At 41.8% G+C, this 11,925-nt stretch overlaps 1 protein-coding gene across 6 annotated transcripts in view; it reads left to right on the forward strand.

Moving 5' to 3' along the window:
- RALGAPB (Ral GTPase activating protein non-catalytic subunit beta) overlaps positions 1 to 11,690 on the forward strand; it is a 106,635-nt gene extending 94,945 nt beyond the window's left edge. For all 6 annotated transcript variants that reach the window (XM_084853773.1, XM_084853774.1, XM_084853775.1 and 3 more), the window contains 8 exons: positions 152 to 310; positions 2,208 to 2,373; positions 2,958 to 3,080; positions 3,992 to 4,128; positions 4,721 to 4,829; positions 8,485 to 8,563; positions 10,715 to 10,863; positions 11,410 to 11,690. In XM_084853773.1, the coding sequence (XP_084709899.1) occupies positions 152 to 310; positions 2,208 to 2,373; positions 2,958 to 3,080; positions 3,992 to 4,128; positions 4,721 to 4,829; positions 8,485 to 8,563; positions 10,715 to 10,863; positions 11,410 to 11,603 (1,116 nt within the window). In that variant the 3' untranslated portion in view covers positions 11,604 to 11,690. The remainder of the gene's footprint in view (positions 1 to 151; positions 311 to 2,207; positions 2,374 to 2,957; positions 3,081 to 3,991; positions 4,129 to 4,720; positions 4,830 to 8,484; positions 8,564 to 10,714; positions 10,864 to 11,409) is intronic.
- Positions 11,691 to 11,925: the final 235 nt, after the last annotated feature.

An 11,925-nucleotide genomic window follows, 5' to 3' on the forward strand; every position in this document is an offset into this window, starting at 1 on the left:
ACGTGAGCTCTTCCCCAATCAAGCGAAAGAGCTGCATCTTATTGAACAAGTTTATTGCATAGTAACAAATTTAAGTAGCTCATTATAGTTCATAGATAACTACAAAAGGAGATTATGTAGAGGTATAAAAGCCGTATTGCTTCTTTGTTAGGAACCTGCTAACAGCAGACTGCCTCCCCACCTGATTGCACTTGATTCTTCTCTACCTGGATTTTTTGATGACATTGGTTACCTGGATTTGCTGCCATGTCGTCCTTTTGATACAGTTTTCATTTTCTATATGAAGGCAGGCCAAAAAACAAGCCAAGAAGTAAGTGGCATGCTAATTTGCTTTAGGTTTCCTTTTACTTTAAACATCAGTACTAATTGGTGAGAGTACGTGGTACAGAATGCAGTAGAGATACATATTCTGGGCAGCCTAGAGGAGTACAAGAGCGCAGCTTTCACATCACTGGAAATGTGTAATCTTTATAAGCCCTGAGAACACAGTAAAGCTGTGATGTGATGCTTTACACACGCAGTTTTCTTGCTGGTTTGCATGTAATGCTATGCCATGGTTTAGTGCTACATGCACAAGCTGAAACAAGCCTGAGCAAAGCTTTAGATTCGCGTGCTCCTTTCCCATCCTTTCCTGCTGCCAGGAGGAGGGCTTAGCAGAGTTTAGTTACACTTCCACTGAATTCAAACTAGTAAAACTGGTTTAAAACAAACCTTAGTTTAATAAGCCAGCTTTTGAATCCATGTTTTGACGTTGGCTCATTTAGCAACTTACTAGAGTTTATTTTAATCCAGGATACCTGGTTTGAAAGTAACACTAAGCCCGATTCAGTAAAAGTGAAACCGAACTCTTCTGAAGCTGTCCTCCTGGCTGCGAGAGGAGAGAAGAGTGGGGGAATGTGCAAGCCTGAGGCCTTGCTTGGCTTTTCCCAGCTTGTGCACATAGCACTGGGCCAATGCTATGAGGCCCAGTGTCCAGGCCAACTGAAATTAAACATGTTGTTCATTTACATAGCATCATCAACGTACGTTCCTCTTTACAGAATTTCACAAACAGAGACCTGTCCTTTGTCCTCAAGGATCATTATAGCGTATAGAACACTTTTTAAACTTCATTATTTTCCCTTCAGACCTTTGCTGTAGACTGCAGTAATGTCACTGTCAGTTATCTGAGAAGTACTTCTGTAAAAGAATAGGGCTATGCCAGGGTTGTGTTTTAAAAGAGACAGAAATCAAAATTCTGTATGATAATACATATTCTTTGCTAAAAATAGCTGGATTTTGTAGTCTGTATAAATTATGCACATTTGTATAAAACATTTATTGTGCATACATATGCTATTTTAACTTAAGTTACTCTGGTTCTACTAGTCATGGGGAAGAGCAAAAAGTTCTGTAGAACACCTAAGTCTCAGTCCCCAACTTCTGGAAGTGGTGTTTTGGAACTTGTCTGGCGTCTTAAACTTCAGCAGGTTGTGCTCACACCGGGTGATATCTTTACTACTATTAGGAGTAGAAATGTTTAAAAAAAGAAAAAAAGCTTTGTGTTTTTCATAAGTTGGTGCATACCCAGTAACACATTGGCCCACTTTAGACATAATGATCTTGGTCTAATAAACCACAGTTTGAGAACAAGCTTCCTCCCCTGATGAACCTAGGTTCAAGGAAGATATAATGGTTTTGTTAAACCGAAGTTTCCCATGATGTCTGAACTGGAAAACTGTGGTTTAAATACTCCCTTGAAATGAGCCTATCAAACCAGGCTCTGATCCTGGTTAATATGCATTGCCTACACCATAGCTTCCTGGTTTGGTTATCATGAGAAACTTGGTTTAACAAGCTACAATATCAACACTGATGCTGGGCATGCAAAGGGTGAAGAGGAAATGCACTGACACAAGGCTCATTCCTGGTCTGATAAACCATGGTTTATTGGACCGAGATCATTACATCTGAAGTCTTTCTTTGCTCTTTCTCTTAGAATAGGTGGCATACACACAGGCCTGGGCTACCTTCCTGGTTGATATGGACTACTTGTACAGTACAGTCAGTTCTCATCTTTTTGTGCTAACTAGATGGCTTCATACTTCAGGACAGCACTTGCAAACACCTTAAAAGTGGGGAAGATAATGCTGCTTTTTTTCTTTTTTTTTTAAGTACATGCATAGCCTTCTGTTCTTTCTGCAATGCTGGTCTTTTTCTCTTTCCAGATTTTGAAGAATGTAGAGTCTTCCAGAAATGTTCAGCCACATTTCCTAGAGTTCTTGCTTTCTCTTGGCTGGTCAGTTGATGTGGGAAAGCACCCTGGATGGACAGGGCATGTTTCAACTAGCTGGTCCATTAACAGCTTCTGTGATGATGAGGTATCTGAGCAAGGTGAGAAACTTCTGTGGAGTGCTCTGTCTGCTTTAATACTTTGTGTCATTAACTTGTCCTTGATCTTAATGTTCCAGGGAGAAATAAGATGCTGAAGCAGATCCTCCTCATCCTCCAGCCAATTGAATGCTCCCTGCAGAGGATCCTCACTGATCTGCATTGGATTTGGAGGGAGGGGGTGACTGCCTGTTCACTGTGCCATCATTCCAATGTGATTTGGGAAGAAGGGGGCACAGAGTTGCCACATTGTTATTAGACTGTTTCTTTATGCATGGCATTAGGAAGGAGAGGACCAGAGAGATCCTTCACTATTGCTCTTCTTATGTCTGTGTTAAGATTAGTGCCCCCAATCCAAAGTTCCTTGGACATACCAGCAGGTGGTATACACACAACTGTGTCTCTGCTTGGAACAGATGATTCACCATGGGTTTGGGGTGGATGGCGTGGAAGCTAGAGTAATTGTTAAAGCAGGAGGAAGAGCTAAAAAAATCCTTGAGAAACACAACTTTGTTTCTGTTGACAAAGTGTATAACCAGACAGGAAGACCTTCCCTCTGACTTCCCTTTTGTTTCTTTCATTCTCAGATGAAATAATCTCTTCAGAAGACATTGGGGCAAGTATCTTCAATGGGCAAAAGAAAGCACTATATTATGCAGATGCTCTTACTGAAATAGCTTTTGTTGTTCCGTCGCCTGTGGAGTCCTTATGTAAGTGTGCTGTGTGTATGTTTCTGTTGGTTCTGTAGCTGATCCAAAGATATCTCAGGATTCATATTAGGACTGCAGTACATATTGCAGTAGAAGGTGCACATGAAAAGCGTGTGCACCCACCTATACCTTGCAACTTGTTATAGGTACAATGAGATTTTTCCTGCTCTGTGCTTCAGAAATATGTTGTAGGGAGCCACACGTGGCTTCAGCTCTCTGTGCACATTTCTGTAGTCTACACATTGCAAACAAGCAAGCCGCCATCTCTCTTGTTAAGTGGTTACCTGCTACATTCTTAATATGTAACCATTTCTACTGTAAAACGAGACACAACCCAAAGTTCCTAGAGAGGTTCAGATCTCAAATACAAGCTCTTAGGTCACCTTCAGAGTACTATGGCCTGTAGGTAATGTGCATATTCTTATGTGGGGAGGAGCCATAGCTCAGTGGTAGAGCACATGCTTTGCATGGAGAAAGTCAAAGGTTCAATCGTTTCCATTTCAAAGGACCAGGTAGTAGGCAACAGGAAAGACCTCTGTATAAGACCCTAGAGAGCTGCTGTCACTGAGAATTGACAGTTACTGGGCTAGATGGTCTAATAATTTCACCCTGGTATAAAGCAGCTTTTTATGCTCCTATCTTTGCATTACAATTGCATGAATACAATGGAATCAGGTATGACTATACATGTACTGGGAAAATTGGGAGGATCTTAATTACAATAATGTATTTTGTTAGTGTTGATTAGCTCCTCCTGGAGGAAATATGCAGGCTATATGCAGAAGATGTCCCAGCGACACTGTTAATGTACATTGACTTCATTGTGGGAAAGTGCTGTTGGTCAATAAGCTGCCAACCATTACATCCAAAATGTGGTTGCAGCCCGTGCACTTCTCCCTTTTGTCTTTCAGCGGATTCATTGGAAAGTAATGCCTCGGACCAGGAAAGTGACTCCAATATGGATCTCCTACCTGGGATACTAAAGCAGCCAGCACTGACACTTGAGCTCTTCCCCAATCATACAGACAATATCAGTTCTTCACAGAGGGCAAGTTAATTCTATATTGACCAATGAAGGGTTGAATTTTATATACAAGTGTTGGTCTTATGCCAGGATAAACAACTCCTGTAATTACATAATATTGAGTTCATGACAGACTAGTTGCAACAATATTTAATTCAGAAATCAGAACAGTTTTGTAGGAGCATGTTTTCTGTTACTCTGCAATTACTAAGGGCCTTCCTGTGCAGTTTTTAGCATGATAAATCCTGTCATTGGCACACAGTTCATACCTTTCCCCCAAGGTTGCTTTTTTATGGTATAGATATCTTATTTAGAGAACTCTTAAAGTGCATTATTTTGTACCTGGGGAAATTCCCCCAAGCAAATGTGCATCCATTGCTATTGGGCATGAGAAACTAAAAGCAAAGAATTCTAAACTCATGGGAAATATTCAGGCTTGGGCTTGGGCTTTTCACCAATGAAATGTTTAGTGGGTATGAGGCAGAAGAAATTCCTTTCTAGAAAAGTGTTCATAATAGACCATATGTGCTGTAGATTATTGTCCTGAAACTTTTAGAATAAGGCAGATGGAATGCACATCTGTAATTTTGATTATTTATTTTTCTATCTACAACAGCTCAGTCCAACTTCCAGATCAAAGAAGTTGCCACGGTGTCGAGCTATTCCCCCACTGGGACCCGAAACCAAGGTCTATGTGGTTTGGGTTGAACGTTATGATGATATAGGTGCGTGAATTTTGGGTTTTTATTGCAAAGAGTGGATGGGCTTAAGTAGCATTGAGTCAAATTCTAGTTATCTTTAGATTTAAATTTTGTTGTTCAGTTGTTAAGTCGTGTCCGACTCTTCATGACCCCATGGACCATAGCACACCAGGCCTTCCTGTCCTCCGCTCTCTCCTGGAGCGTGCTCAAGTTCATATTCATTGCATTGGTGATGCTATCTAGCCATCTCATCCTCTGCCGTCCCCTTCTCCTTTTGCCTTCAATCTTTCCCAGCATCAGGGTCTTTTCCAGGGAGTTTTCTCTTCGCATTAGGTGGCCAAAATATTTGAGCTTCAGTTTCAAGATCTGTCCTTCCAATGAGCAGTCAGGGTTGATTTCCTTTAGGATTGACTGATTTGACCTCCTTGCAGTCCAGGGGACTCGTAAGAGTCTGCTCCAGCACCACAGTTCGAAAGCATCAATTCTTCGGCGCTCAGCCTTCCTTATAGTCCAGCTCTCACAGCCATACATTACTACTGGGAAAACCTTAGCTTTGATTAGACGGAACTTTGTCGTCAAGGTGATGTCTCTGCTTCTTACTATGCTGTCTAGGTTTGCCATAGCTTTCCTCCCAAGGAGCAAGCGTCTTTTAATTTCATGGCTACAGTCACCGTCTGCGGTGATCTTGGAGCCCAAGAAAATAAAATCTGTCACTGCTTCCATTTCTTCCCCTTCTGTATGCCAGGACGTGATGCGGCCAGATGCCATGATCTTCGTTTTTTTAATGTTGAGTTTCAAACCAGCTTTTGCACTCTCCTCTTTCACCCTCAACAAGAGGCTCTTTAGATCCTCTTCACTTTCTGCCATTAGGGTGGTATTGTTTGCGTATCTGAGGTTGTTGATAATTCCCCCAACAATCTTAATTCCGACCTGTGATTCATCCAACCCGGCGTTTCTCATGATGTACTCTGCATATAAGTTAAATAAGCAGGGTGACAATATGCAGCCTTGTCGTACTCCTTTCCCAATTTTGAACCATCGGTTGTTCCATGTCTGGTTCTTACTGTTGCTTCTTGACCCTCATACAGGTTTCTCAGGAGACAGGTAAGGTGGTCTGGTACTCCCATCTCTTGAAGAATTTGCCACAGTTTGTTGTGATCCACACAATCAAAGGCTTTAGCGTAGTCAATAAAGCAGAAATAGACGTTTTTCTGGAATTCTCTTGCTTTCTCCATGCTCCAGCGAATGTTGGCGATTTGATCTCTTTGAAACCCAGCTTGTACTTCTGGTAGTTCTTGGTTCACATACTGCTGAAGCCTAGCTTGTAGGATTTTGAGCATCACCTTGCTGGCATGTGAAATGAGCGCAGTTGTACGGTACTTTGAACACTATTTGGCATTGCCCTTCTTTGGAATTGGAATGTAAACTGACCTTTTCCAGTCTTGTGGCCACTGTTGAGTGTTCCAAATTTGTTGGCATATTGAGTGCAGCACTTTAACAGCTTCATCTTTTAGGATTTTAAATCGCTCAGCTGGAATACTGTCATCTCTGCCAGCTTTGTTGTTAGTAATGCTTCCTAAGGCCCACTTGACTTCACTCTCTAGGATGTCCAGCTCAAGTTCAGTGAGCGCACTATCATGGCTATCAGGGACATTCAGATCTTTCCTGTATAGTTCTTCTGTGTATTTTTTCCACCTCTTCTTAATCTCATCTGCTTCTGTTAGGTCCCTGCCTTCTTTGTCCTTTATCATGCCCATCTTTGCACAAAACGTTCCCTTGAGATCTCTGATTTTCTTGAAAAGATCTCTAGTCTTTCCTCTTCTATTGTTTTCCTCGATTTCTTTGCATTGTTCATTTAAGAAGGCCTTCTTGTCTCTCCTTGCTATTCTCTGGAACTCTGCATTCAGTTGGATATATCTTCCCCTTTCTCCCTTGCTTTTCACTTCCCTTCTTTCCTTAGCTACTTGTAAAGCCTCATCAGACAGCCATTTTGCTTTCTTGCATTTCTTTTTCTTTGGGATGGATTGAGTTGCTGCCTCCTGAACAATGTTACGGACCTCCGTCCATAGTTCCTCAGGCACTCTGTCTATCAGGTCTAATCCCTGAAATCTGTTCCTCACCTCCACTGTATATTCATCAGGGATATTATTTAGGTCATACCTGAATGGTTTAGTGGTTTTCCCTACGTTCTTCAATTTCAGCCGGAATTTTGCAAGAAGCAGCTCATGATCTGAGCCACAGTCAGCTCCAGGTCTTGTTTTTACTGACTGTATAGAGCTTCTCCATCTTTGACTGCAAAGTACATAATCAATCTGATTTCGATATTGACCATCTGGTGATGTCCATGTGTAGAGTCGCCTCTTCTGCTGTTGGAAAAGAGTATTTGCTATGATCAGTGTAGTGTAGTGGTGAGAGTGACGGACTGGGAGCCGGGAGATCCGGGTTCTAGTCCCCACTTGGCCATGGAAGCTCACTGGGTGACTTTGGGCCAGTCACAGACTCTCAGCCCAACCTACCTCACAGGGTTGTTGTTGTGAGGATACAATGGTGAGGAGGAGGATAATGTAAGCCGCCTTGAGTTCCTTGCGAGAGGGAGAAAGGCGGGGTATAAATGCAATAAATAAATAAAAAATAAAATCAGCATGTTCTCTTGGCAAAGCTCTATTAGCCTTTGTCCTGCTTCATTTTGTACACCAAGGCCATGCTTGCCTGTTATCCCAGTAATTTCTTGACTTCCTACTTTGGCATTCCAATCCCCTATGGTGAAAAGGACATCTTTTTCTGGTGTTAGTTCTAGAAGGTGTTGTAGGTCTTCATAGAACCGATCATCCTCAGCTTCTTCGGCCTCAGTGGTTGGGGCATAGACTTGAATTACTGTGATGTTGAATGGTTTGCCTTGGATTCGTACTGAGATCATTCTATCGTTTTTGAGATTGTTCCCCAGTACTGCTTTTCCCACCCTTTTGTTGACTATGAGTGCTACTCCATTTCCTCTAAGGGATTCTTGCCCACAGTAGTAGATATGATGGTCACCTGAATTAAATTTGCCCATGCTTGTCCATTTTAGTTCGCTGATTCCCAAGATGTCGATGTTCAGTCTTGCCATCTCATGTTTGACCACCTCCAGCTTACCTTGATTCATTGATCTCCAGGTTCCTAAACAATATTGTTCTTTACAGCATCAGATTTTCTTTTCACCACCAGACCCATCCACAGCTGAGTGTCCTTCCAGCTTTGGCCCAGTCGCTTCACTCTTTCTGGCGCTACTTGAAATTCCCTCTGCTCTTCCCCAGTAGTGTATTGGACACCTTCCGACCTGAGGGGCTCATCTTCCGGCGTCATATCTTTTAGCCTTGTGATACGTTCCATGGGGTTTTCTTGGCAAGAATACTGGAGTGGGTTGCCATTTCCTTCTCCAGTGGACCACATTTTGTCAGAACTCTCCGCCATGACCTGTCCATCTTGGGTGGCCCTGCACGGCATAGCTTATGGCTTCACTGAGTTACGCAAGCCCTTTCGCCACAACAAGGCAGTGATCCATGAAGGGGTTAGATTTAAATACTAATCACTTAATTTGACTTGCTTTCTCATTTTATGTGTTCTCTTGTCACTTTTCTTGGTACCTGCAAAAGAAATTTACCTGACTATTTAGCCCATTATGAATATCCTTTTCTTGCAGAGAACTTCCCTCTCTCTGACTTGGTTTCAGAGACCAGCACTGGAGTAGAAACTACAACAAATAGCAGCACTTCATTGAGGTAAGACTGATTTTCTCTATCTTTCCAGCTGTACTGATTGTGAATAACTTCTAGGGCAAGTTCACATTACTTTTTAGTATTTCCTTCACTCTTGGAAGTAGTGTACACACATACAGCATGTTAGCTGGGTGCTCACCAATCTTAGCCCCAGCAACTATGGGAGGTGTGTGTTGCTTGTTGCTGAAGCAGAGATTCATGAGTCAGGAATGTGTGGGTGGGTACACAGCACTTCTTCCACTTTCAAATATTACAAGTGTGTTTTACTCATGGTGTGGGCCCATGAAACAGCTGTTCTAATGCTCATGTAGCTGTGCCCTAAGATACATGAGTCTCTTGGTCCAGTGGATCTGAGAAATTACAGGCCGGTTAGCTCAGTGTCTGTTCTGGGTAAATGAAATGAAAGTTTTGTTAAAGATAAAGTTAGCAAGCATATAAAAGGACAAGCCCTGCTAAAAAAGAATCAACATGGCTTCCACAAATAAGTCCTCTCTTTTAAAGTTCTTTGAAAATGTCAATAAATATGTGAACAGGGGCAATCCAGTAGACACTGTATACTTGGACTTCCAAAAGGCTTTTGACAAAGTCCTTCACCAAACTTGGCAGTCATGGAATAAGAGGAGAGGTCCTCTTACAAATTAGTAACTGGTTAAAGAACAGAAAACAGAGAACAGGAATTAATGGTAAATTCTCCCAGTGGAGGGAAGTAAACAGTGGGGTCCCATAATTATCTTTGTATTGGGACCAGTAGTTGTCAATTTGTTGATAAATGATCTGAGGTTTGGAGTGAGCAGCAAGATGACAAAGTTTGCTGATGACACCAAATTATTTTGGGTGATTAAAACAAAAAGGAATTGCAAAGAGCTCCAAAAGGATATCTCCAAACTGAGAGAATGAGCATCAAAATGGCAAATGTAGTTCAATGTAAGTAAGTGTAAAGTGATACACATTGGGGCAAAAAAATCCCAACCACATATAAGCTGATGAGATCTGAGCTAACGGTGACTGACCACGAAAGAGATCTTATGGTTGTGGTGGACAGCTCAATGCAGAGGTCAACCCAGTATATGTCTGCTGTGAAAGAGACAAATTCCATTTTAGGCATAATTAGGAAAGGAATCAAAAATAAAACTGCCAGTATCATACTGCCCTTATACAGATCTATGGTCCCACCACACTTGGAATAGTATGTACAGTTCTGATCACCTTACCTAAAAAAGATGTTATAGAGTTGGAAAAAGTGCAGAAAAGGACAACTAAAATGATGAGCTGGAGCATCTCCCCTATGACAACAGGTTACAACATCCGGGAATGTTTAGCTTAGAGAAAAGGCGACTAAAGGGAGACATGATAAGAAGTGTACAAAATTATGCATGGTGTGAAGAAAGTGGATAGGGAGACATTTTTCTCCCTCTCTCATAATACTAGAACCCGAGATCATCCCATGAAGCTGATTGGCAAGAGATTTAGGACAAATAACAGGAAGCATTTATTCGCACATTGCGTAGCTAAACTGTGGAATTCTCTACGACAAGATGTAGTGATGGCCATCAGTTTGAATGGGTTTAAAAGGGGATTAGACAAATTCATGGAGAATAAGGCTAGCAATGGCTACTGATGGCTATATGCTACTTCCAGTATCGGAGGTAGCACACCTTTGTACACCAGTTGCTGGGGAACATGAGCGGGAGGGTGACATTGCACCCATTATTTCCCACAAGCAGCTGGTTGGCCACTGTGTGAACAGAATGCTGGACTACATGGATGTTTGGTTTGATCCAACATGGCTCTTGTTGCATTCTTACATTTGTACTCATTTTGGGTTCCCTTCTCTCTAGTGGTTCCATAGCTTGTGGCTAGACCACACACAGGGAGCTCTCATTTCTTGGACTTGCAGCTCACTTCTGGTCCATCTCCTGCTTCCCACTGACTTTTGTGTTCATTAAGTGCTAGCCTGTGCACCTCCTATATAGATGGCAACATAGTTGTGATATCACCTAGATTTTGTCCTTTTTTTTGTGCTGGGGAAAGCAACATTCAAGGTGTAGCTATCTTCTCATTTTGTTTTAATTTTGAAAAATGAAGCTTGTCAAAGTTATTGCCACAGTTTTATCCTTAATGTTTACTTATATTGGTAACCTTTGTTTATTTAAGGTCCACTACTCCTGAAAAAGAAGTTCCAGTGATTTTCATCCATCCCCTAAATACTGGATTATTCAGGGTAAAAGTGCAAGGAGCTACTGGGAAATTCAACATGGTCATCCCACTGGTGGATGGGATGATAGTTAGCAGGAGAGCTTTAGGTAAGTCTTCTGAATTAACATTTGATGATTGACTTGCTGGCCTCTGTTAGGCTATGAAATCAGTGCCATGATATTAGGGACCCTTACCACACCAGCACCAGGCTACAAGTGATGCTACAGATCTGTCTGGAAAGAAAAGTACCCTTCTTTCTCTTTTTACAAAAGTATCTTCCTTGGACATTTTTTCCAGTAAAAGAGGCAACCTTGGGAGGCTTTGTTTGGGACGCTCAGCAACTGTGGCCATGTCTAGAGGGACCACAGAGCATACGTGGATGAATTACATGTATGCTGGTGGTGTGCTCAAATACCACTTTTGACTTCCTTTTTCCCAGCCTTGGGAAAGTATTTTCTAAGGGATAGAAAAAAGAAGGTCTAGGGGAGCCATACTGCTGCTATAAAGGTGGAGTAGCATGGACACATTTCAAATCGACCTCTACAGCCTATAAAGCCTGTAAAGTATTGAAGATTTTCCTTTGACATCAGTCTGAAAAACAAACTTCCTGGGAGGAGTAAGCAGCATTAACTTTGTTCTTTTTTTCATTTAAGGTTTCTTAGTGAGACAGACAGTAATAAATATTTGTCGAAGAAAAAGGCTGGAAAGTGACTCGTACAATCCCCCTCATGTTCGTCGAAAACAGAAAATAGCTGACATTGTCAATAAATACAGGAACAAACAGCTGGAGCCAGAGTTTTATACCTCTCTTTTCCAGGAGGTTGGGCTCAAAAGCTGCAATCCTTAGACCAATATCCTCCCTGAACAATTAGATAAGAACTTGGTGTCTACGGTAATTAAAAAAAAAACAACCTTCCCCATCTTGGAACTCCTGTGTAAAGAAACCACAACCTGAGCATGACTTCTGCTTCTACTGCAAGGAAGCAATGAGGATTCAATATAGGCTCCCACCCTATGAACCTTTTGAGTACAGCTTCATACCACCAGCGGCTGCAGAGGGACAAGCTTTCACCCTAAATTATTATTTAGTAATACACAATAGAGTGGATGTATAGCAGAGAGAGGGTTAACTGCACTTCTCACCATTTCCCATGTTCACATAAAATGCC

Source organism: Heloderma suspectum, chromosome 4 (genome assembly GCF_057233095.1).
Source record: "Heloderma suspectum isolate Gila_16-S chromosome 4, 16-S_ref, whole genome shotgun sequence".
NCBI lineage: Eukaryota > Metazoa > Chordata > Lepidosauria > Squamata > Helodermatidae > Heloderma > Heloderma suspectum.